The 20,293-nt window shown below is 50.5% G+C and overlaps 6 protein-coding genes across 6 annotated transcripts; 3 read left to right on the top strand and 3 right to left on the bottom strand.

The window, feature by feature from the left end:
• Positions 1-198: 198 nt before the first annotated feature.
• N7509_012317 (aldo/keto reductase family protein) lies at positions 199-1,306 on the top strand (the record flags this gene model as incomplete). The annotated part of the gene is made up of 3 exons (XM_056636954.1): positions 199-250; positions 333-765; positions 826-1,306. 3 exons carry the CDS (start codon positions 199-201, stop codon positions 1,304-1,306), a joined length of 966 nt encoding a protein of 321 aa, XP_056482984.1.
• Positions 1,307-1,845: 539 nt separating this feature from the next.
• N7509_012316 (C2H2-type zinc finger protein) lies at positions 1,846-3,172 on the top strand (the record flags this gene model as incomplete). The annotated part of the gene is made up of 3 exons (XM_056636953.1): positions 1,846-1,983; positions 2,021-2,387; positions 2,484-3,172. 3 exons carry the CDS (start codon positions 1,846-1,848, stop codon positions 3,170-3,172), a joined length of 1,194 nt encoding a protein of 397 aa, XP_056482983.1.
• A 1,437-nt stretch (positions 3,173-4,609) lies between these two features.
• On the bottom strand, positions 4,610-9,058 carry N7509_012315 (chromatin-remodeling ATPase CHD1; the record flags this gene model as incomplete). The annotated part of the gene is made up of 1 exon (XM_056636952.1): positions 4,610-9,058. The coding sequence occupies one exon, from the start codon at positions 9,056-9,058 to the stop codon at positions 4,610-4,612; it is 4,449 nt and encodes a 1,482-aa protein (XP_056482982.1).
• A 1,196-nt stretch (positions 9,059-10,254) lies between these two features.
• On the top strand, positions 10,255-12,745 carry N7509_012314 (uncharacterized protein; the record flags this gene model as incomplete). The annotated part of the gene is made up of 8 exons (XM_056636951.1): positions 10,255-10,274; positions 10,343-10,367; positions 10,446-10,457; positions 10,511-10,913; positions 10,978-11,139; positions 11,201-11,297; positions 11,361-12,386; positions 12,445-12,745. 8 exons carry the CDS (start codon positions 10,255-10,257, stop codon positions 12,743-12,745), a joined length of 2,046 nt encoding a protein of 681 aa, XP_056482981.1.
• Positions 12,746-13,367: 622 nt separating this feature from the next.
• N7509_012313 (uncharacterized protein) lies at positions 13,368-17,308 on the bottom strand (the record flags this gene model as incomplete). Its single annotated transcript, XM_056636950.1, has 7 exons — positions 13,368-15,219; positions 15,280-15,870; positions 15,921-15,945; positions 16,015-16,386; positions 16,501-16,554; positions 16,630-16,858; positions 16,925-17,308. 7 exons carry the CDS (start codon positions 17,306-17,308, stop codon positions 13,368-13,370), a joined length of 3,507 nt encoding a protein of 1,168 aa, XP_056482980.1.
• A 436-nt stretch (positions 17,309-17,744) lies between these two features.
• N7509_012312 (snoRNA-splicing protein PRP40) lies at positions 17,745-20,292 on the bottom strand (the record flags this gene model as incomplete). Its single annotated transcript, XM_056636949.1, has 4 exons — positions 17,745-18,725; positions 18,786-19,895; positions 19,945-20,103; positions 20,176-20,292. The coding sequence occupies 4 exons, from the start codon at positions 20,290-20,292 to the stop codon at positions 17,745-17,747; spliced, it is 2,367 nt and encodes a 788-aa protein (XP_056482979.1).
• Between the last annotated feature and the right edge of the window lies 1 nt (position 20,293).

The raw sequence follows: 20,293 nt of genomic DNA, 5'->3' as shown, positions 1-20,293 counted from the left end.
AGTGCCGGATTTTGGCAGAAGCCCGGGATTCGCGTGGTGGGGGTTATTAACTTAAATATTAGTGGACTGGAGATATATAAACAGTTCAACATATCCGAATTTACCGTCGACTAGCTTCATCACTTCATCACTTCAAGTACAAGCTGACATCAAACAATCCCTTTTATCTAACTCTGCTTTATAATCCATCATTGCACAATGCCCAGGCTCGTTGGACAAGAGATCGGCCCGACCGGTTATGGCACTATGAGTACGAATCCCCTCGCTTAGGCACTAGGAGCGTGTGCCAGTGTAGAGATGCTCGGACAAGTCGATTAACGGAATCTCTCTAGGAATGACCTGGGTCCCGAACCCTCCAGCTCACGATGTTTGCTTCGAAACCCTCAACAAGACCTTGGAGCTGGGTGCCAATTTCTGGAACGGCGGCGAGCTTTATGGTGCACACGACTACAACTCTCTACACCTCCTGAACAAATATTTCACTCAATACCCCGAAAACGCGGAGAAGATTGTCTTGAGCATCAAGGGTGGTCTCAAAGTCGGCCAACTGGTCCCGGATGGATCTGAAGAAAACATCCGTCGCAGTGTGGACAACTGCCTTCGTCTACTGGATGGAAAGAAGAAGATTGATATCTTCGAGTGTGCGCGGCAAGATCCGAACTTCCCAGTCGAGCATACTGTGGAGGTACTTGCGCAATACGTGAAGGAGGGTAAAATTGGAGGCATCGGACTCAGTGAGGTGGATGCTGAGACTATCCGACGAGCGTAAGTGATGGAAATGAAGATTCAATTGAAACTCTCAAAGCTAACTAAATTTTTTTCCAGACACAAAGTGCACCCAATTGCCGCAGTCGAGGTTGAGATGTCCCTGTGGACGACCGATATCCTGGAGAACGGTATTGCTCAGGCCTGCGCCGAGTTGAACATCCCCGTCATCGCATACTCCCCACTGGGTCGAGGTGTCCTGACCGGTGCGGTGACTTCACTGGCCGACATCCCTGAGGGAGATATTCGCCGGCACATGTCCCGCTTCCAGGAAGAGAACTTTGAGCAAAACCTGAAGTTGATCAATGCCGTGAACAGCTTGGCCGAGCGCAAGGGTGTTGCTCCATCTCAAATTGCACTGGGCTGGATTCGCAGCCTGAGCGGCAAGCCTGGCATGCCCACAATCATTCCAATTCCCGGTGGCACAACCACCGACAAGGTTATTCAGAACATGGTCGGGGTGAAGTTGCTCTCCGATGAGGAACTGGCAGAGATCGAGGCGATCTTGAAGAAGCACACGGTGGCCGGACCCCGCTACTAAGGGAACGGATCTAGAAGGAAATACTGGTGCACGTTAGCAATTGAGCTGGAGCAACATAGATAGCAATTATGACAATGCAGGAGATTAATGATAGTCAGATCAAGTGTAGAAAAATCGACATGCAATCTCACGACACCGGCGTACCCGAAAGTACAGGCATGGAGATTGTCGGAATTGCAGAACTCTTCGTTTTGTTCATCTTGTAGGTGGATCAAGGGGGATAGCGTGTAGAAAGGACAGCAGAAGAGGGTGACCATACCATAAGTGAGTCAGTGATGGACAGTACTGTTGAGTTAGTAGTCCATGGTGGGAGAAGAGTGAAGGAGGAAGAAAGAAAGAAAGAAAGAAGAGAAGAGAAAAGCGAAGGAAGAAAAGAAGAAGTCCCCCGTCCACGTGACAGCTCAGCTCCAACTCCGCCGACCTTCACGACATCCCCGGCTTCTTCCCCCCCCAAACTGTCAAACTGCCAAAACACAACATCCCTGGGACTTCCTTGATTGACTTGGCTTGGATTTCCCCATCCATCCCTCTCGCCCACCATGGTCTCGCGTGAAGGTTCCCCCTTGTCCTCCGTCGGCACCGCCGAGGAATCAGATCACGAGTCCATCAAGCATGAAAGCCGCGCCCAGTCCCCATCAGCTTCCAACCTGCCTCCCTCAAAGCGCCGTCGCACAGGTGTAGCATCCTGGGACAGACACACTCCATTGTCCTCAGTGCATGATGAGACTATCCCCCCCTCCCTCACCAACCGCCTCCATATCCTCCGATACCGACGGCGATGTTCCCAACTCCCCTAGCATGGTCGGTGCGCTGGGCAATAGCCAAGATGACGACTACACCGGCCAAAGCACAGATCAAGTCACAGTATGTCGGTGGGACGGCTGTCCCGCCGGCGACCTGAAGAATATGGATGGGTTGGTGCAGCATCTGCACTTTGAGCACATCGGGAGCCGACAGAAGCGGTACTCGTGCGAGTGGTCAGACTGTAGCCGCAAAGGACAAACGCATGCCAGCGCATATGCACTCCGCGCTCACATGAGGAGCCATACTCGAGAGAAGCCATTCTACTGTACCCTGCCCGGTATGTTTGCTTGCCTTGACTTGACTTGACTTGACTAGTCTCCGGTCTTCTACCTCCCTCCCTTGGAATCAAAACACTAACACTAAAGCTCCCCAGAATGTGATCGCAACTTCACTCGCTCCGACGCCCTAACAAAACACATGCGCTCCGTCCACGAAGCCGATACCGTCCGACCCTCGGACCCCAAATCCACCTCCGGCGGCACCGCCAGCGTAGCCGGAACCCCAGTGTCAAAACTCCAACGCATCCGCCTGAAGCTCTCACAACCGAAAGGTGAACCAGGCAATGGTGATTCAGATCACCCTCCTGCACCCACCATATCCGCCACGGTAGGATCAGAAGTCGACCCGGACGACGCCACAATGCCGGAATTCGGACCGGACCTCGACTTCAGCGACCACGAACTCGCCATGCACCCACACGATCTATACCGCGTCCTGCGGCGACAAATTCACTGGGCGGAGAAGGAATCCGCTCAAATGCGCGCTGAGTGGGATGAGTTACGCCCGCAGCGTGAACACGCCTGGCTTGAGAAGGAAGCTATCTTCGAAGACCTTATTCATGGCGAGTTACGGCTCTTCAGTGCCTTCGTCGGTGGCCCCGGGTCATCATCGTCCACGTCTAATGGAACTGCGCCAGCTCCTGGTAGTTTGGCCTCTAGTTTGGAGAAATTGCAGCATCAGCAGCAGGAATTTAAGCATCAGCAAGATCAATTGCAGGCGAAGGCTAGTGATGCGGCTGAAGTCGAGACGGCTGAGGCTTCTGAGGCTGTTGCCGCTGCTTGAATGAACGATTGGACCATCTACGTCTGATTGATTACTTATGTCTTCGTTTGAAAGCTTTGACCTTTGGCGTGTCTGTGTTGACAGGCAGTGTCCTTCTTTCCGTGTGCTATTTTTGGTGTATCTGGCGTTTGGAGGGATGGGATTGTGTGCGTTTGTTCATGGGCTTGAAATGAACAGGGGGAGAAAGGAATGAACAATTGTAGGAATAGCTTTTTTTTCTGTCTTGATTCTCTTCTTATACCGGGGTTCTGTTCCAAATAAGTTCGGATTTATGAGTTCATATATCGTTTATCAAATCCAGAGACAATAATATTGTCACTATTATTAATTGAACCGACTTTTCGAGTTCTACGAGAAAATCTAAGAAATAATTACTACCAGTAGTAGAAAGCTGATTGAAATATTTGACAATCCAAGCTTAGACAGACATCTCAAGAGGTCAGGTCTCAAGCCAGATCAATTCCATTTCGTTCTAAAAGAGCAGAGTAAAAAAGAACAGGGGGCATCACGAATAGTCGCTCCCGACCAGCTGAATGATCTTGTGCTGATACAGAAAAATCAATCGACGCCGTGGTAGCCACTCCATAGGGTACATGTGCTGGTCCAAAAATAAAAAATAAAAAAGAACAAGAAATGAAGTAGAGAGGCCGTAGCCCCACCAACTGGCGCTGTAAAAGGGAGACCTAACCAGTATAAGATGCCAAAAAAGAAGCGGTAACCAAAAAAAAAGTGCAATTAGACAAAAGGGTAGACAGATCAGAGCCAGCTTTAAATCCTTCCCCGGAAACAAGACGTGATTGCAAATGCAAATGCAATATGTGTAGGAGTAGTAATTCAAGTTTGGTCGATCTGCCGATTTCTTTTTTCCAAAAGATATCGTCACCAAGACATAAGGAAATAAATAAAACACAAAAACTCCAAAAGGCCCCAAGCACGCCATGCAAATATCATTTGACATTCGAAAATCATGTTGCAACTCAAAAATCGGATTCTCCTTTTTCTTGCGTGAGTGGTTTCTTTTCAAGGGATGCGATGCGGGAAAAAAAATCCATTTCGACGCCTTTCGCAATGCCATGTATTCAACCACATTGCATCCATATGTACTTTGCTTCTTTCTTCTTCTTTTTTCAATGAGAGACGATTCATGGGTGTTTGCTTTTCCTTCTCGAAGGCCTTGGGATAGGGGGATGTCGGGTTGTGAGAATTTTGGTGAGTTGGATTGACCGAAAGATTGAGGGAAGGTTGGGATCAAGAAGAAAGGATGACTTGGGATGGTCGAACCCAGAACCAAAAGAGAGAGACAAAAAGAAGAGCAATCGAGTAGCCAATCAAGAAGCGAATCGAGAATCCAATATTGATATCATAACTCCACGAAAGAACCGTGGGGGTTGTTTGGTTTATTATCGAAATAGTGACAAAATAGTTCCAAGATTGAATCTAAGTTCCATTGGACGGCTGCGAAGGCTTACTAGCAGCCTTAACTTTCTCAAACATCAACTGAAGCTTCGCACCACCCACTTCCTTGTTCGGCCAATAGTGGACGGCAACATAATCCCACAAGCGTCTCTCTAAAGACGGCATAGGGTCACCGCCACCCAATGTGCTGTGAATGAACTCGCCAATTTTTTCGATGGTGCTCCGAAGCTTGACAGCTCGATCAGCCTTGTTGGGATAGTTCTTCGAGGTGATGGTCGCGACTTGCTTCAGATTATCCCGAATGGGTCTGAAGAATTTTGAGTCCTGATTTTCTTCTCGACTCGAACCACCGTTCTCATGGCTCTTCCGACGGCGTTCGTCGTTGTGTGCATCCGAGAGACGATGGCGAGGACGGCTGATATCATTCCCGGACCTGGGCCGATCGTAATTGGGTGTGCTGCGACGGTCATCCCGGCGATCATCGCGGCCGTGGGTATGTGAACGTGGTCGTGACCGTTCATTCTCGCGGTGGCCCTTCCGAGCGGATGGAGCAGGAGATGCGGAGACACTTCCACTACCAAGACGTGCGTTGCGCTTATTGTTGCGGTGGTGGTTATCGACAGCCCGTCGGGCATTCGCATTGCTTCCATGAGTGTATTTATTCCTCAGAACTGACAACAGATAATCAGCTCGGCGGACCAGATGGACAGCACCGGGAGATTTGGTGGACTTTTCTTCTCCTGCAGCTCGTTGAGTTTTCCTCTCGACGCGGTGCTCTTCAAGGAAGAACTTGTCAGCGAGACCCAACTCAGTGTCATCGCGGATCTGAGTCCAAGCACCAAACCCGTGGCGACCAATACCAACCAAAAGCATGCCATCTTCCCTTGCACCCCAGGGACAGCTGTAGTCCGCTGGTTTCGTAGCTTCTGGAAGACGGAAGTTCTTGAAGTCGGATATAGAGGTAGTCACCCTGCGCACAAGACGCATGTCAGGGGGTCGGTCGACAATTGTCCAGGCATTCAGACGCTTGACACCTTGATGGTCGAACAGTACAGCCTTTTGTTCTTTCTTGGTAACGTTCTTGCCCGACTGCTTCAGCGCATCGATCTGCTGCAAATTTTCTTGAACGAGGGATGCAGCCTTGCCCGTGATTTCTTGAAGGGCAGCCCGGACGGTGTCTCGGTCGCGATTTTGTAAGCGAGAATCTTCAAGAATGAGCTCCTCACAATCAGCCATATCACCGAATCGCAAGAAAGCCCGGGAGAGAGAACGGTATTCCTTTTCACCAAGAGGACGCTTCGGATCCAACGAAGTTTCGTCTTCCACGTCATCAATAGCAACCTGTGCCCTGGCTTGGCGTTTGGCCTTGCGTTCTTCCCTAGAGTCTCGAGCTTCCTCCGTTGGCGCATGGCGTTTGCGCGGCCGATTTTGCTCGATCACATCAGCCAGGTATCTCTCATCTGCCCTGCGCTTTTCATCTTCCTTGATTTCCTCGAGTTGTTCCTTGGGGATGATATCATCCCAAGAAAGATCATCGACCTTGATGTCAACAAAGTCAAATGCCTTCAAGAATTCTTCACCACCATCAGCTTGGATCTGCTCGGTTTCCTCCGTCTGGTGCAACTCAGCGTTGGCGAGAACTGAGTCGATATCAAGCTGTTCAAGCTTCTTTTGATTGTCGGTCTGCTCGAACATCTTCTGGCCACGACGCTTGAGAATTCGTGAGATGTCATCGGTCGAATTCGGCTCGGCAACAACGCGGGCCATCTTGTTTTGCATCTCCGTGGCTTCCTTATCAGTGACACCACGCTGGATGGTGATGAATTCAAGGAGAAGCTTGTTTCGGGCTCTCTCAATGACCTCCTCCTCAATTGTATCTTTTGAAACAAGACGATATACACTGACGGGCCGCGTTTGTCCAATACGATGGGCTCGGGCCATCGCTTGCAAATCGGCTTGAGGATTCCAATCCGAATCAAACAGAACAACGGTGTCGGCAGTCATCAAGTTGATTCCCAAGCCACCGGCTCGCGTAGAGAGAAGGAATGCAAAATCGGTACTCTCGGGCGCATTGTAATGCTCAATAGCGAGGCGTCGAGCGGCAGAAGGAATAGTTCCATCCAATCGTTGATACTTGTAACCACGGTACTCCATGTACTCGCTAAGAATGTTGAGCATGCCCACCATTTGACAAAAGATAAGGACTCGGTGACCATCACCCCTGAGTTTGCGGAGCAGTTGGTCGAGCAACATCATCTTTCCACTGCTGGTAATCATAGCTCGCAGAATATCCTCGCGCCGGGTGGCCCCTTCCAGAATTTTCGCTTCGGCGGTAGGGAACATGAAAGGGTGGTTGCTTGCTTTCTTGAGCTCCATCATAATGTTCAAGAGGGATTGCTTCATGCCCTTGGCGCCGTCGTTTAGGGCGGCGTAGTTTTTGGTCAAAATGTTTTTGTAGTATTCAAGTTGGACATCGGACAGTTCGACACGAATGATCTTCTCTGTCTTGGGAGGGAGGTCGGATTCAACTTTGGATTTTGTACGACGTAGCATGAATGGTTGGATAGCATCGGTCAGCTCGGCAAGCTTTTGGGAGGCTGCATCAGAGTTCAGGTCCATATCCACATCAATATGGATCTGGCCCGGGTTGAGGAAATCCATTAGAGACGAAAGCTCTGCAAGATTGTTCTGGATCGGTGTGCCAGTAATGAGGAGACGAGCTTGGCATTTCCACTCTGCCAGCTTAATATACAGTTGCGAATCACGATTCTTCAGACGGTGGGCCTCATCAACACCCATGAACTGCCACTTGAACTGCCCCAGGAAAGGCGAGTCATTCATAGCATATTCATAGGTGGTCAACAACACATGAAACTTCGGTCGTTTAGGGTTTCCATCTACCATTAATTCGTAATCGCGGAGGACCTCGCGGGCCTTCTCGCTACCGTTGTAGACGACATAATTGAGATCTGGGGTCCAGTTGTCAAACGTTTCCGCCCAGGCGGGCATTGTGGACAGAGGTACGATGACAATGAAAGGTCCTTGTTGACGCCGAGCATGGCGTAGCCAATTGATAAAGGAGACTGTCTGGACCGTCTTGCCCAAACCCATCTCATCTGCCAACACGACATTGCGATCCTTGACCCAGTTGAAAGCCAAGAAATTCAGACCTTTAACCTGGAAATCCTTAAGTTCGCCGTTCTGGAGGAAGGACGGCGTACTGTGGATAGCCTCAAATGACTTGCGTGTGGCTGGGTTTGTTTCGTTCTTGTCGGAAACGGGGACACGAGAGGAACGATCGAGGAAGCGATCCACCTCATGCTGGGCAATCTCACTAACAATGTCTTCCGGCTCCCAGGTACATGAATCGTAGAAGAGGCGCTTCCACTTGACAAGGTACTCGGAGCCTTCCTCGCCTTCTCGGACACCAATGACTCGCTCAACGTGCTTGTAGTCTTCAATTGCCTCCACGTCACGTTCACGATCAAGGTTCCACTTTTCGCGGTCTTCGGGTGCGGCGTAGGGGTCATGCTGGAGGCGAAGGTCTTCATTCAGCACCTTACGAACGTAATTGTCTACACGACGCGTGCTCCGGTAGTTGGCGAGAGCCTCGTTGGGTTCCCACGTGGAATGGTAATGTGACTTGTCCTGCCACTTGATGTAAAACTCGAAATCATGGCGGTCGACGTCTGGGTTTTTGGGGTCAATACCGTCCTTCAGCCGGTGGTTGAGTACCACGTCCACGGCAGGCCGAGTATCTTCCATGTAGTTCTGAGCCCAGTAGTTCGCAGTCATATCCCCAGGGTCATCCTCAAATATTGACTCGTCCCCATCATCTTCATTGTAGTTGGAGATCTTGGCAGCATTGCGCGTCGAGAAGCGGACCTCACTGAGAGAAGGCTCCATGCCTGCAGCCTCCTTCATGCGACGGCGCCTGGCCTTGCTTGACTTCCCGCCATACTCATCACTGTCGGATTCTGAAAATGATGAGGCAGTGGCCGATCGCGAAGTTTTTGAGGGCTGTTGGGAGGGTTCTTTGCGCCGGCGCTTCGGGCGAGATGCAACCGCGTCGGAGTCAGAATCTGACGATTCGACGATGTGACGGGTTGGGCGCGCCCGACCACTGCGCCGCAGACCATAAAGATCTGGATTTTGTCGCATGTACTCCGTTTCGTCCGCCGGCGACGACCTATGCTTCCCATCTTGGTTGTGGTGCGGTGATGAAGAGTTTTCACGGCTGGACGGATTTAGATCATCGCCACTGTGACCCATCACAACGTCTTCATCTTCAGGGTCCGATGCCTGAGACTCTGCATCATATGAATCATCGGCGGCATCGTGCTCGGGGGAGGACTCGGAGGCGGGATGGGACTCGTCGGGCTCGGGTGAACTGGGCTCGCTTTTGGCAGTCATGTCGACTTCGGCTGGATCATGATCGACAGCCATTGAGTGACTATAGCCGTTGGGCATTGAAGAAGAGGAAGGAGGTTCTAGACCCGATGGGATCACCATGCTGGAGGCTATAGTCGAGGGGCAGTCAGCATTGTAGCTCAATTCTGCGGGTTCGGAGGTTAAGCGACGCAGAGAAGGGTAAAGGAAGTATCCGCGACACATATGGAAGCAAAATGAAGGCCGAGAATAGTAGATATAGGCTGAATATCATGCTTGATGGGTGATGATGGAATTTGATGATGGGTGGGATGGACGCGGGCACGAGTCGCGAGAGATCCAGGAGGAGATCACCAACAATGAGCAGCCCAGTGGAAAAGACCGGATTGAATATAGATACTCCGAAGATCGAATTCCCCGATTCTTCAGTGTAAACTGGAAAATCCCAGGATGGTATGGTGGGTCGAGCAACGCGGAGAAGTACCCGGGTAAAATGGGATCGATGGAGATGACAGGGCAAGAAAAAGGAATAAAGAAGACTTACACTCCATTGCGTGGTGACCCCGCAAGAGGGGGGACTAGGGTATCAATGTGGGAAATGAATGGTGGGCGGGGGGGTCGGCGATGATGGGGTTGGAGCGTAGAAAGAGACGAGTGGAGGGAAGACTTGGAGGTGAGTTTGGGGGGGAGAACGGGCGGCTGTAGAGTGGTCAGTGGTCAGTGGTGGGCAGTCACACTGTACTTTGGGCCTAGTGTTAACCTGCAGTGATGGCCTGTCCCTTCAGGCAGGAGGGCAGTTAGGCAGCCAGGCAGCCAGGCATCAATTTTTCGCTTACTCACGTGGGGTCATGTGAATTCATGTGTAGTGACGTGGGTTTGCAATCACGTGGTATGGTTATCAGCACATCACCTGACCCCATCCCAGCCAGCCAATCAGCGGCCGTCCAATATAATGCGGGCATTCAAGGCGGTCGCTGGGAGTTGCCGCCTCAGGCCGCCCGCCCACAATCAAGAAAGAAAGTCCTTTTCTGCCCCTCGACGGTCCATTCTCATTCTGAAGCCATTGTTTCTCCAGCTTGAGCCTGCGCACTGGTGCTACTTTGCACCCTTCTCTTCTAGTCGCGGCGCTTCCCTATACCTCTCTCTTCGGTCAACCCATTACACTCGGTACTCTGTACTCTGTACTCTATACCCACTACCGATCAGATTGTTCACCAGTCCCTGGTTACCCACTTTCTTAACACTGGCACCCGGTTTCACGAAGCCAACCCACCACCATGTCTGACAAGCTGACCCGGTATGTTCTGGATGAGATTCCTTTGGTAGAAGAGTCGCGCATCGCTAACGGTTCATTTTTCTCTATAGTATTGCCATTGTCAACACTGACAAGGTTCGTTGAATACCCCACTAACCCGCATCTCTTTCGCTCATTCAAGCCCGACTGACTCGATGTCTTCTCGATCTACAGTGCAAACCGAAGGTATGGAATCCAGTTGCCACTTGCGGATAGTTCATAATAACTGATTCGTCCAGAAATGTCGTCAAGAGTGCAAGAAGTCGTGCCCCGTCGTCCGTACCGGTAAACTCTGCATCGAAGTCGACAACACCTCCAAGATCGCTTTCATCTCCGAACGCCTGTGTATTGGTTGCGGTATCTGCCCCAAGAAGTGCCCCTTCGGCGCCATTCACATCATCAACTTGCCCACCAACCTGGAAAGTCAGGTCACCCACCGCTACTCGGCCAACAGCTTCAAGCTTCACCGACTTCCCATGCCCCGCCCCGGTCAGGTTCTTGGTCTCGTTGGAACAAACGGTATCGGAAAGAGTACCGCCTTGAAGATTCTTAGTGGCAAGCTCAAGCCCAACCTGGGACGTTACGACAACCCGCCCGACTGGGAGGAGATTCTGAAGTACTTCCGTGGTTCCGAGCTGCAGAGTAAGCACTTCTCAAATCGCATGCACCTGCGTACTGCTACGAATACTGATCGAATCAAAAACAGACTACTTCACCAAGGTTTTGGAGGATGACCTGAAGGCCGTCGTCAAGCCCCAATATGTCGATCAGATCCCTCGTGCCGTCAAGGGTCCTGTCAAGCAGGTCAGAGATCTCATCTCGGCACGCAACCAATTGGGCAACCTGGAAGAAATTATGGACGTTCTCGGTACGAAATACCCACACATGTCTGTTGCCTAATGGTCAAATCATGCTGACAATTTTCACAGAGCTTGGCCCGGTTGCTGACCGTGAGATTGAGCACCTGTCTGGTGGTGAACTGCAACGTTTCGCTATTGGTCTGGTCTGTGTGCAGAAGGCTGATGTGTAAGTTGGGGTTCTCTACTCATCCATCCGTTGCAGTTCTCGGTTACTAATATACCCCTGCAGATACATGTTTGACGAACCTTCCTCTTATCTCGATGTCAAGCAGCGTCTGGCTGCTGCCCGTACTATCCGTGGCCTGCTCCGCCCCGATGACTATGTTATCGTTGTTGAGCACGATTTGTCTGTTCTTGATTACCTTTCCGACTTCATTTGCGTGCTCTACGGTCGTCCCGCTGTCTATGGTGTTGTGACTCTGCCCTCGTCCGTCCGTGAAGGTATCAACATCTTCTTGGACGGTCACATTCCCACCGAGAACTTGCGATTCCGTGAGGACTCCCTCACTTTCCGTCTCGCCGAAGCTGGTGACGATTTCATTGTCGACAAGGACCGCGCTTTCTCCTACCCCGCCATGGAGAAGACCCAGGGTGACTTCCACCTCAGCATCGAGCCCGGTAACTTCACCGACTCCGAGATTCTCGTCATGATGGGTGAGAACGGTACCGGAAAGACCACTTTCTGTAAGATGTTGGCTGGTGCCATCCAGCCAGACGGCACCGCCAAGGTCCCCAAGATGAACATCAGCATGAAGCCCCAGAAGATCACTCCCAAGTTCCAGGGTACTGTTCGTCAGCTCTTCTTCAAGCGTATCAAGACCGCTTTCCTGTCTCCCCAGTTCCAGACCGATGTCTACAAGCCTCTCAAACTCGACGATTTCATCGACCAAGAAGTTCAGAACCTGTCTGGTGGTGAATTGCAACGTGTCGCCATTGTCCTGGCTCTGGGTATGCCCGCCGACCTCTACCTGATTGACGAGCCTTCCGCCTACCTGGATTCCGAGCAGCGTATTATCGCCGCCCGTGTCATCAAGCGTTTCATCATGCACACCAAGAAGACTGCCTTCATCGTCGAGCACGATTTCATCATGGCCACCTACCTGGCTGACCGTGTCATTGTCTTCGACGGACAGCCCTCCATCGATGCTCGCGCCAAGTCCCCCGAGTCCCTGGTCACCGGTTGCAACCGCTTCCTGAAGAGCCTGGACGTGACTTTCCGTCGTGACCCCAACAGCTACCGCCCTCGTATCAACAAGTTCAACAGTCAGATGGACCAGGAGCAGAAGCTGGCGGGTAACTACTACTTCTTGGAGGAAGAGAACTGAAGAGGGCATTGTTCATGAGCATCACCGCCGCCGTCACAACCGTGATGGCCGCGATTCTGAACGGCGGCGCAAGCGGCGCCGCGGCAACCGAGGGATTGGGTGGTTAATGACGTTCCCTGGAGTTTCTCGAGTCTCGGTGGCTCAGAGCAGTGGTCCCCTTTGCCGCGATGGCTTGCCTTTGGGCAAAGGGGATGGCCTTTTGGATGATGATGCGGCCGACGGCGACGGCGACTACGATGAAGGGAGCGATGTTGATTATGTCTACGGTGTTGATGAGGACTTTGGCTAGCAGGCTGTGACTTGATTCACCCACCTCCAGGTCAATACTCGTCATCACCGGTCGAGACTCACGTCAATCATTTCATCCTATGCCCGTCGTTGTCATGTGCCCAATCATCTTTCTTTACCTGCTACAATCCCTGGGGTTCTTTCGGCCATTGTCAACTTTCAGAATTTCCGGCAACGAGACAGTTCAAACTTCGTTGTCTGACTTTCTTCCACCGAAGACCCTTTTTTTTAATTCGATGAACATATGGTCGAGGGATCTCTGCTCGGCATAATTTTGTATCGGAGTTTTGTTTATTTTTATCGGGTATGGTTTGGATTATCAAAAGCTTTCCCATGATTTCATGATTGGCATAGAGATGCAGCTCGTCCTGTTAAGGCTGGCTGAAAATGTGATTTGACCTGGAGGATGGTCATTGTTAAATAGCTATGGTTTTTATTTTGCATCAGGTTGACATCGTTTAGGTACCTAGGTACATTTTACTATGATTCGATTTACTGGTATTCTGATTCTTGATTTATCTCCACTTTTCAAGCCCTTATCTCCTTGTATTTTCTTCAAGTTCTATCTCTCGACCACTAGCAAGTGTCAAGTTGATGCAGCAACACCTTTGCTATGATAACTACTAGTTTGTAGTAGTAAAAGAACGAACCATCCTCACACAAGCGTCAAAGTCGTCCACTTTGACAAAATCTTCCCGCTCTAAAGAATCAAGGTCGGCTTTTCGTGGATCGGCCCCTCGCTTCAGCAGTAGGTCTACCAACAGTACCTCGCCACGAGTAACCATTTTGGAGAGCAGAGTGTATTCGTCCTCATCTCCTCTCCTCATGAGGAAATCTACCTCTGCCCCCTGATCAAGAAGAAAATGCATCATTTCCGTATGAGAATTTCTGCAGGCCAGAGCAAGTGGTGTTTCCCCGAATTTATCTGGAGTATCAATATCCGCTTCTCCTTCGCGCAGGAGTACTGATATGACACCTGAGTTGCCATGGGTCGCAGCCCAATGAATTGGATACTCTCCTCGATTCGCTTTCACCTTCGTATCAACGCCTTCTTTAATCAATCGTCGGACGACATCTTCGTCCCCTTGACAGACCGCCTCGCGAAATGCCGCTTGTCGAAACCACCTCTCAGCCTCGGAATCTTTGCCCTGATAATTGAGTATGAGACGAATGATCTCATTGGCTCCATGTATGGCCGCTCTCTCCAAAACCGTTTGTCCATCTCCGCATCGAATCTCAGGATCGGCACCATGGTCCAGAAGCATCTTGAACATCTCAATCCTCTCATCTGTAACACGTGTTGAAAGAAGATGTAAAGCTGTCAGACCCGTGCCGGACTGTAGATTGACATTCGCTCCATGATCCAAAGCAAACTCGACCACTTCCTTCGAGTCATGGCATGCCGAAAAGTGCAAAAGCGTCCATTCACTGTTGATATGTCCCTTCACAGCTCTCGTGATGTCCGCTCCGTGCTCAACCAAAACCTTGACCATGTCGATATTAGCGTAAGTATGATGCAGCGGGGTATATCCGTCCAGATTTCCAGTCGCATTAGGATCGGCGCCATTTTCGAGAAGTGACTTCACGATTTCAATCTGATGAGCTTTCGCTGCCACAGAAAGTGCTGTGTCGCCCCTCATATTTCGCTCGCTCAGGTCAAACCCACTGGATATGACCCCTCGTACTGCTTCCTCGAAGCCCCAACCGCATGCTGTAAAAATCGGGGATTTGGAAGGACTGAGGCTGGCCGCCATTCTGGATTCGAATCCATGTTTCTCCTTCCGACTTTCAAACTCCAGTATTACCTTTGGCCAAGTATCCACGCACAGCAGCCAGCTTTCGCTGGGCGGATCGGCTGCTAGGAACTTGTTGAGAAGCTTATGGAGTGCGGTATATTTTTCCTCTTCCCCTCGCAGCCAGCTGCAATGCAGCGGCCAGTAAACAACTGCATATTCAAGCAAGTCGTCCCGTTTGTCGTTTTTGGCGTCGTTGGAAGTGGAACTGCAGGCAGCTAAATACACGAGAGTGGTCTTCGCTACCTGTATATGCGCATCGATGATCGTATAATTCAGCTTAGTGTCGCTCATCAAGTACTCTCGAACCGACAAATGCGCGAATTGAACCATGTTGTTATGATCCACGATGATAAAGTTACTGCAGATGTCAAGGATATACTCAGCAGTGACCTGCTCATCAACATTTCCCTCATAGTCATAGTAAGAGACCGCCTTTACCATCATTTCAATGCTTAGTGGTCTCTTGCAGCACATAACCCATTTCAGTGCTCGCTCTGCAACTTGACGGTCTTCGGGCTCTGGGGTGTTGATGTCGTAGATGTCATCATAGACATCTGCCAGTACTGGAACTCCAACTTCCTTATTAAGTTTGTCCAGTTTTCTCTTGAAAGCATCTCGGCGCTTGATAGGAGACTTTGTATTGAAAAAGATGTTCAATTGCAGCTCTACCCATCGGAACCTATTTCCTCTCCATTAGCCAAGATGTACGTAGGAAGAATATCCCGGCTCCAGTACTCACATGCCTTGAGCTCGATGGCTCAATACTCTCGTCATGCTATCCCTAAGGTCAAGTGCATTGCACTGTGTAAGATGTCGCAAATTCCGTTCCATCTCTGTGGCAATGAAAAAATCAATATCTTCCTTGCCATCCTGCCCAACCTCGACTGTGGCGCTTTCAGAAAAGAACTGATGGACAGGAACATTCATTCGACTCGAAAGAAGATATCTGACTTTCCCCTCGCATGCTGAGGATATATCCACCAGATGCGACAAGAGTTCAAAAAAGTCCGAACACTCATCTAGGGCATCGATGACGATTGTGACTTGCTGATAACGTGCGATCAGCTGTTTCAACAACTGAAGGCAGTCATATACCAATAGTCCACTCGTTCCAGAAGCCGGATTTTGCTGTGCTGTCGTGTATTTCGCTTTGATAGACGGTGAAATTGATAGATCGCTTGTTGACCAGGCTAACTGTCGAAGAAGGCTTTGCAGTACAGACTTTGGACTATTCGCCTCTCCTGTGCCTTGTTTTTTCGAGCAGTAGCAGTATGCGATACGGCTAGTTTCCAGTATCGGGCCTTTGAGAAACTTTTCAATGGTGAGACAGCTGTACATTTATCATTAGAAGGTTCTTATGAAGCAAGTGACTTGACTTACACAAGGGAGCTCTTGCCTGTGCCGACTATAGATTCCCGAGGGAATTAATTTAGCAATTTGGGATACCCAACGGAATACATCCGATATCACTTACCAGGACCACGCAACCAAAGTGTCGAGACTTTTTCGTTCTCAACACTACTCCAAGACTGAAACCCCGGGCAAGAAAATAGCCATCTACCCGAGTCCGCATACTCGCTGTTCAGTTTGCCGTGCTCTAGAATACGTGTATGGTCATCGTTTGGGGATGAGGGCGAGATCCAGTTCAGAATCCTCTTATTCTCTGCTAGCATGTCAGCCTCAATCAAATTGTAGCCCAATAGTGTTTGCGTACCATTCTGTTGAACCTGACTGATGAGAACTTGGTTTTGTTCGTATAGCTGGCTTAATTGAGTCGATACACTTTCCATCTGTTGATCCTGTTCCTCTAGAATCTGCTTGAGTTCACGATGTTGAAAAATCTTGTCTATAAATCATCAGTCGCCTGTTCTATTTAAGTAATGAGTTACAAGCAGATAAATACCTTCCGAGTCAAAGATTTGAGTAAACTTTCTACACTCTGCATCCACCTTTGAAATACCTTCCAACAGTCCATTCCAATCATCAAGTTTCGGAATAGCTCTGACGTATTGCGCTAGAAAGAAAAAAGGAACACTATTAGATACTAGGAAGAAAGAAAATACTCTCGTCCGGTCCGAATTCAACTCACTTATAGTGTGTCTTTGACAATGGGAGATAATCGCAACCTGATACGCCAAGATTTTGGCATAAAGATCAACGACTTGTGTCCTAAAATCTTTGCTGAGATTCGTGCTTTTATTCTTCTGTCTCTTTTCGATATAGATTTCCTCAACCCTCGCATAGCGCGTGATGATAGGTGCTATTTGAGCAAGCCCCTCAATTGCAGCAGCATTTTGCTCGGATCCTCCCAAAATGATCTGTTATGAATTAGTTAGATCATAATTCGCTTGTGCTTATATTCAACCTTGAATTCTCCTCCCTACCTGTAGGACCAAATTGACACCTGACCAAGCAACCCCAACATGCGAGGGCTCAATCTCCGCCAAAACCTTCCCCATATCACGAAAGACAACCACGGCCTTGAGAATCGTGTCCATGGCCTTTCGCACTTTGGCCTTTTCGCCTTCATCTCGCATTCGCCAGCAACCTGGTAAATTTCGCTCTTCTAGTCGACTTTGATTGGCTTGGATGGACTTGGCTATCTGACTCGACATATCTGATAGAGAGAGAGGTTGTTTCTGCGTCGCTAATATTCGTTCCAGCTGTTGGTGAACGTCCGGGTCTTCTGTCGGTAACTTCTCTAATGCTTCCTGCCAGCAAGATTTCTCACACACGGCATCTTCGCAGAGGGTTGTTTGGTATGCCATTGTGAAGGTGTCTTATAGTAACTGTAGGTAGGGTTCATTTGGGGGCTTCGAGCATGAAATATACCCATGTAGTTCTTGAGAGCTGGCGTCTTTCAATGAGGCAGGAAGCAGTAGATATAAAACAAAAGATTTCCAAGGCTGCCTACTATTTTGAGCGCTGACGAAGTGGCTATGTACAACTTCGATTGTCAGCCCCCACCTCGACATTCTGCAGTGCCCCTCTGTTAGCGCCAACTTGAGGAATCTGATTGGGGCGGTCGTAAGTGGACTACTGCTGTATGAGTAGTTAAACTGGGCCTTATCTACGCATATACAAATACTGGTACAAAGGAGGTTTCTCTGGAAATCTAGATCAGTGCCTGGAGGCAATCTTTGGAAGTAATGACAAGAACTTGAAGGTACTGACAATAGAGAAGAATCCCCCATCTCACATCCTCTAATCCTCCTCGATCTCCCCTTCCTCGCTTCCAGAATGAACAGCCTTCTCCTTCTTGACATCTTCCTCAGGAATGGCGGATTGCTCACGTCGTTCCGTTCGACCCTTACTACGATCCCTCTCACGACTATCACGACGATAACGCTTCACAGAGCGACTGGCAACGCTCTCCGAATCACTCTCTCGTCTACGCCGGACACTCCCCGTGCTGCGGCTCTCACCACCGTAGTCAAGCTCATCACGTCCGCCGCGTGGGTCACCACGAGTGCGGTAGAGACGTTCACGCTCGCTTTCGCGACGATCACCATCGCGTCGAGGGGGTCGGCCAACATCACGATCACGCTCACGGTCAAGGTCATCACGCTCACGGTAGCGATCGCGATCGCGGTCATCACGGCGATCTCGGGATGGAGAGAATCCACTGACCTTGCGGTAGGAACGTTCCCGGTCTGCTTGGGCCTTGCGGCGCTCTGCTTCGTAAACGTCCAATTCGGGGGTGCGGCTGACACGGCTTCCGCCTCGTCGCTCGCCGCGACTGCTGCGATACTCGCGGTCACCACGGTCACCGTCACGGCGGCCGCGATCTCGGTCTCTCGTTTCGCGGTCTCGGTCGGTGTCTTCGTCCCTCTCCTTGATACGGCGGATGTACTTTTCAAACGCGGACTCGCGAAGCTCATCCGATTCGAGGGCCTTGTATTCTTCGTACTTCTCGAGTCGAGGCTTCGTCTCTTCCCAGGTGTCGGAGACACGCACAGGAGGCTCGAGGCGCTTGATGCGAGAGCGCAGAGCATCAACGGCCCGGCGCTGGTGACGATCGGCAGCATGCTTTTCATCTTCATCGCGGCGGATTGCCTTCTCTTGGATACGCTGGAAGAGGAGCTGCAGAATATCCGCATCGATATTCGAAGTACGGCGGTCAGCAGTCATAATTGAAGTGAACTCCTCATACGGGGTGCTGGAGGTAACTTCAAAGCGTTTGTCCTAGATGATGGATTAGCAAGTCATCGCAATCGTAATGTGTTTGTAGGGCCATGAACTTACATCAAGAACATCGAGCACATCGTTGCGGGGACCACGGAGCGAGCGCTCTTCTTCCTCGAGCATATCCCAGAAGAGGTCCAGAGGCGTCGATCCAGCTTGGCCAAGAATGCCCTGGTATCTAGCATCATCCTGGAAAAGCGGGCGGATATCCATCCACTTACTACCGGCCTTGATCTTTCCCTGAGAGCGAACCTCCTTCAGAAGTTCCAAATACTTCTCACGGCTCCGGCGTTCCTTTCTGGCGCGAACCGCTTTCTGTTGTTGACGGGCATCATTGAATTCTCGCTCGAGGGTCTTGATGTGGTTTTCAAACGCAGTCAAAATGTCATACTTGCTCAGGGTCTTGAATTTATCATCGGCCTGGACCTTTTCGTTAGACTCAATGACTGCCTGGGCTTCAGCCCAGCGAGTGTATGGCTCAAGGTTCAAAGACCCGAGTATACCGGCCAGCTCGCTCATGGCCTCCTTGCGTGTCGCAGCTTCCTGCTCCATGTGAGTCTTCTTGAGTTCGATAACATACTCCTCAAAGAGCTGGCGTCTCTCATTCTCATCATTGGTGGCCCGGAAAGTAGTCTCTCCCTCGATAATGGGACGAATAGTCTTCCAACGACTGTAGTGCTTGATTTCAGGATGCCGCTTCAGCATGGTATTGAAATCTGCACGCAGCTTAGCGAATCTCTCTTTCGCCCGGTCCTTTTCCTGCATGCGAACCTCGACCGCGTATTTCTCAAAGGCGGCCTTGCGGTCCCGCGGATCCTTGAGTGAGCGGTACTGCGGATCTTTGATCACCACACGCATGGTCTGCTCCCAGGTCCAGTCGGGCTGCGCATTGTGTCGCTTGAGCATTTTCATGAAGGCGCTCTCGGCCTCTTCGACCGATCCATAATCGGGCTCGGACTGAGTCACCAATGCCGGTGCAGCTACCATCCCGTTCGATTCGTAGGACCCATATCCTCCGCGGCGGTCATTATATCCTCGGTCGTAATCATCGCGATCGCGGTCACGGTAGTCACGGTCCCGGTCCCGGTAGTCACGGTCACGCTCGCGCTCGCGCTCCCGGTGCGGAGCCTGTGGGTAAGAGCTACCTCCCCTGCCACAAAAGAAGTTGGACTGCAATGGCATTAGTAAAGATCAACATTACATCGGCGAGATCGTAGACGTACGCAACTGGGGGAGCTGGAGCAGCCTGAGCCTGTTCCAGGGCATCCTTATAGACGTCGGGAATTTCCCATGTGCTTTGCTTATTCTCCGTATTGTACCAATACTTGCGACCTCCTTCCGCAGTATACTCTTTCCAAGGTTGATCCGCCAGAGCACGCTATTGAGAAAAGAAAAAGAAGGCGTTAGTCAACGTTCAAAGTTCAAGAAGGTGGTGGTTGGGATCGCAAACCTCGACGGGGGTCATCAGCTCAGCGGGCTTTTGCCATTGAGTCGCTTTGGTCTGCACATTGTAGTAATATGCGCGACCTTCCGCATTGCGCGCCTCCTGCCAAATCGGAGGATTCATG

Source organism: Penicillium cosmopolitanum (genome assembly GCF_028827165.1).
Source record: "Penicillium cosmopolitanum strain IBT 29677 chromosome Unknown utg000011l:1.0-3548175.0:1.0-3550911.0, whole genome shotgun sequence".
Classification (NCBI taxonomy): domain Eukaryota; kingdom Fungi; phylum Ascomycota; class Eurotiomycetes; order Eurotiales; family Aspergillaceae; genus Penicillium; species Penicillium cosmopolitanum.
The sequence above is the reverse complement of the archived record's forward strand: the minus strand, read 5'-3'. Positions and strand labels throughout refer to the sequence as shown.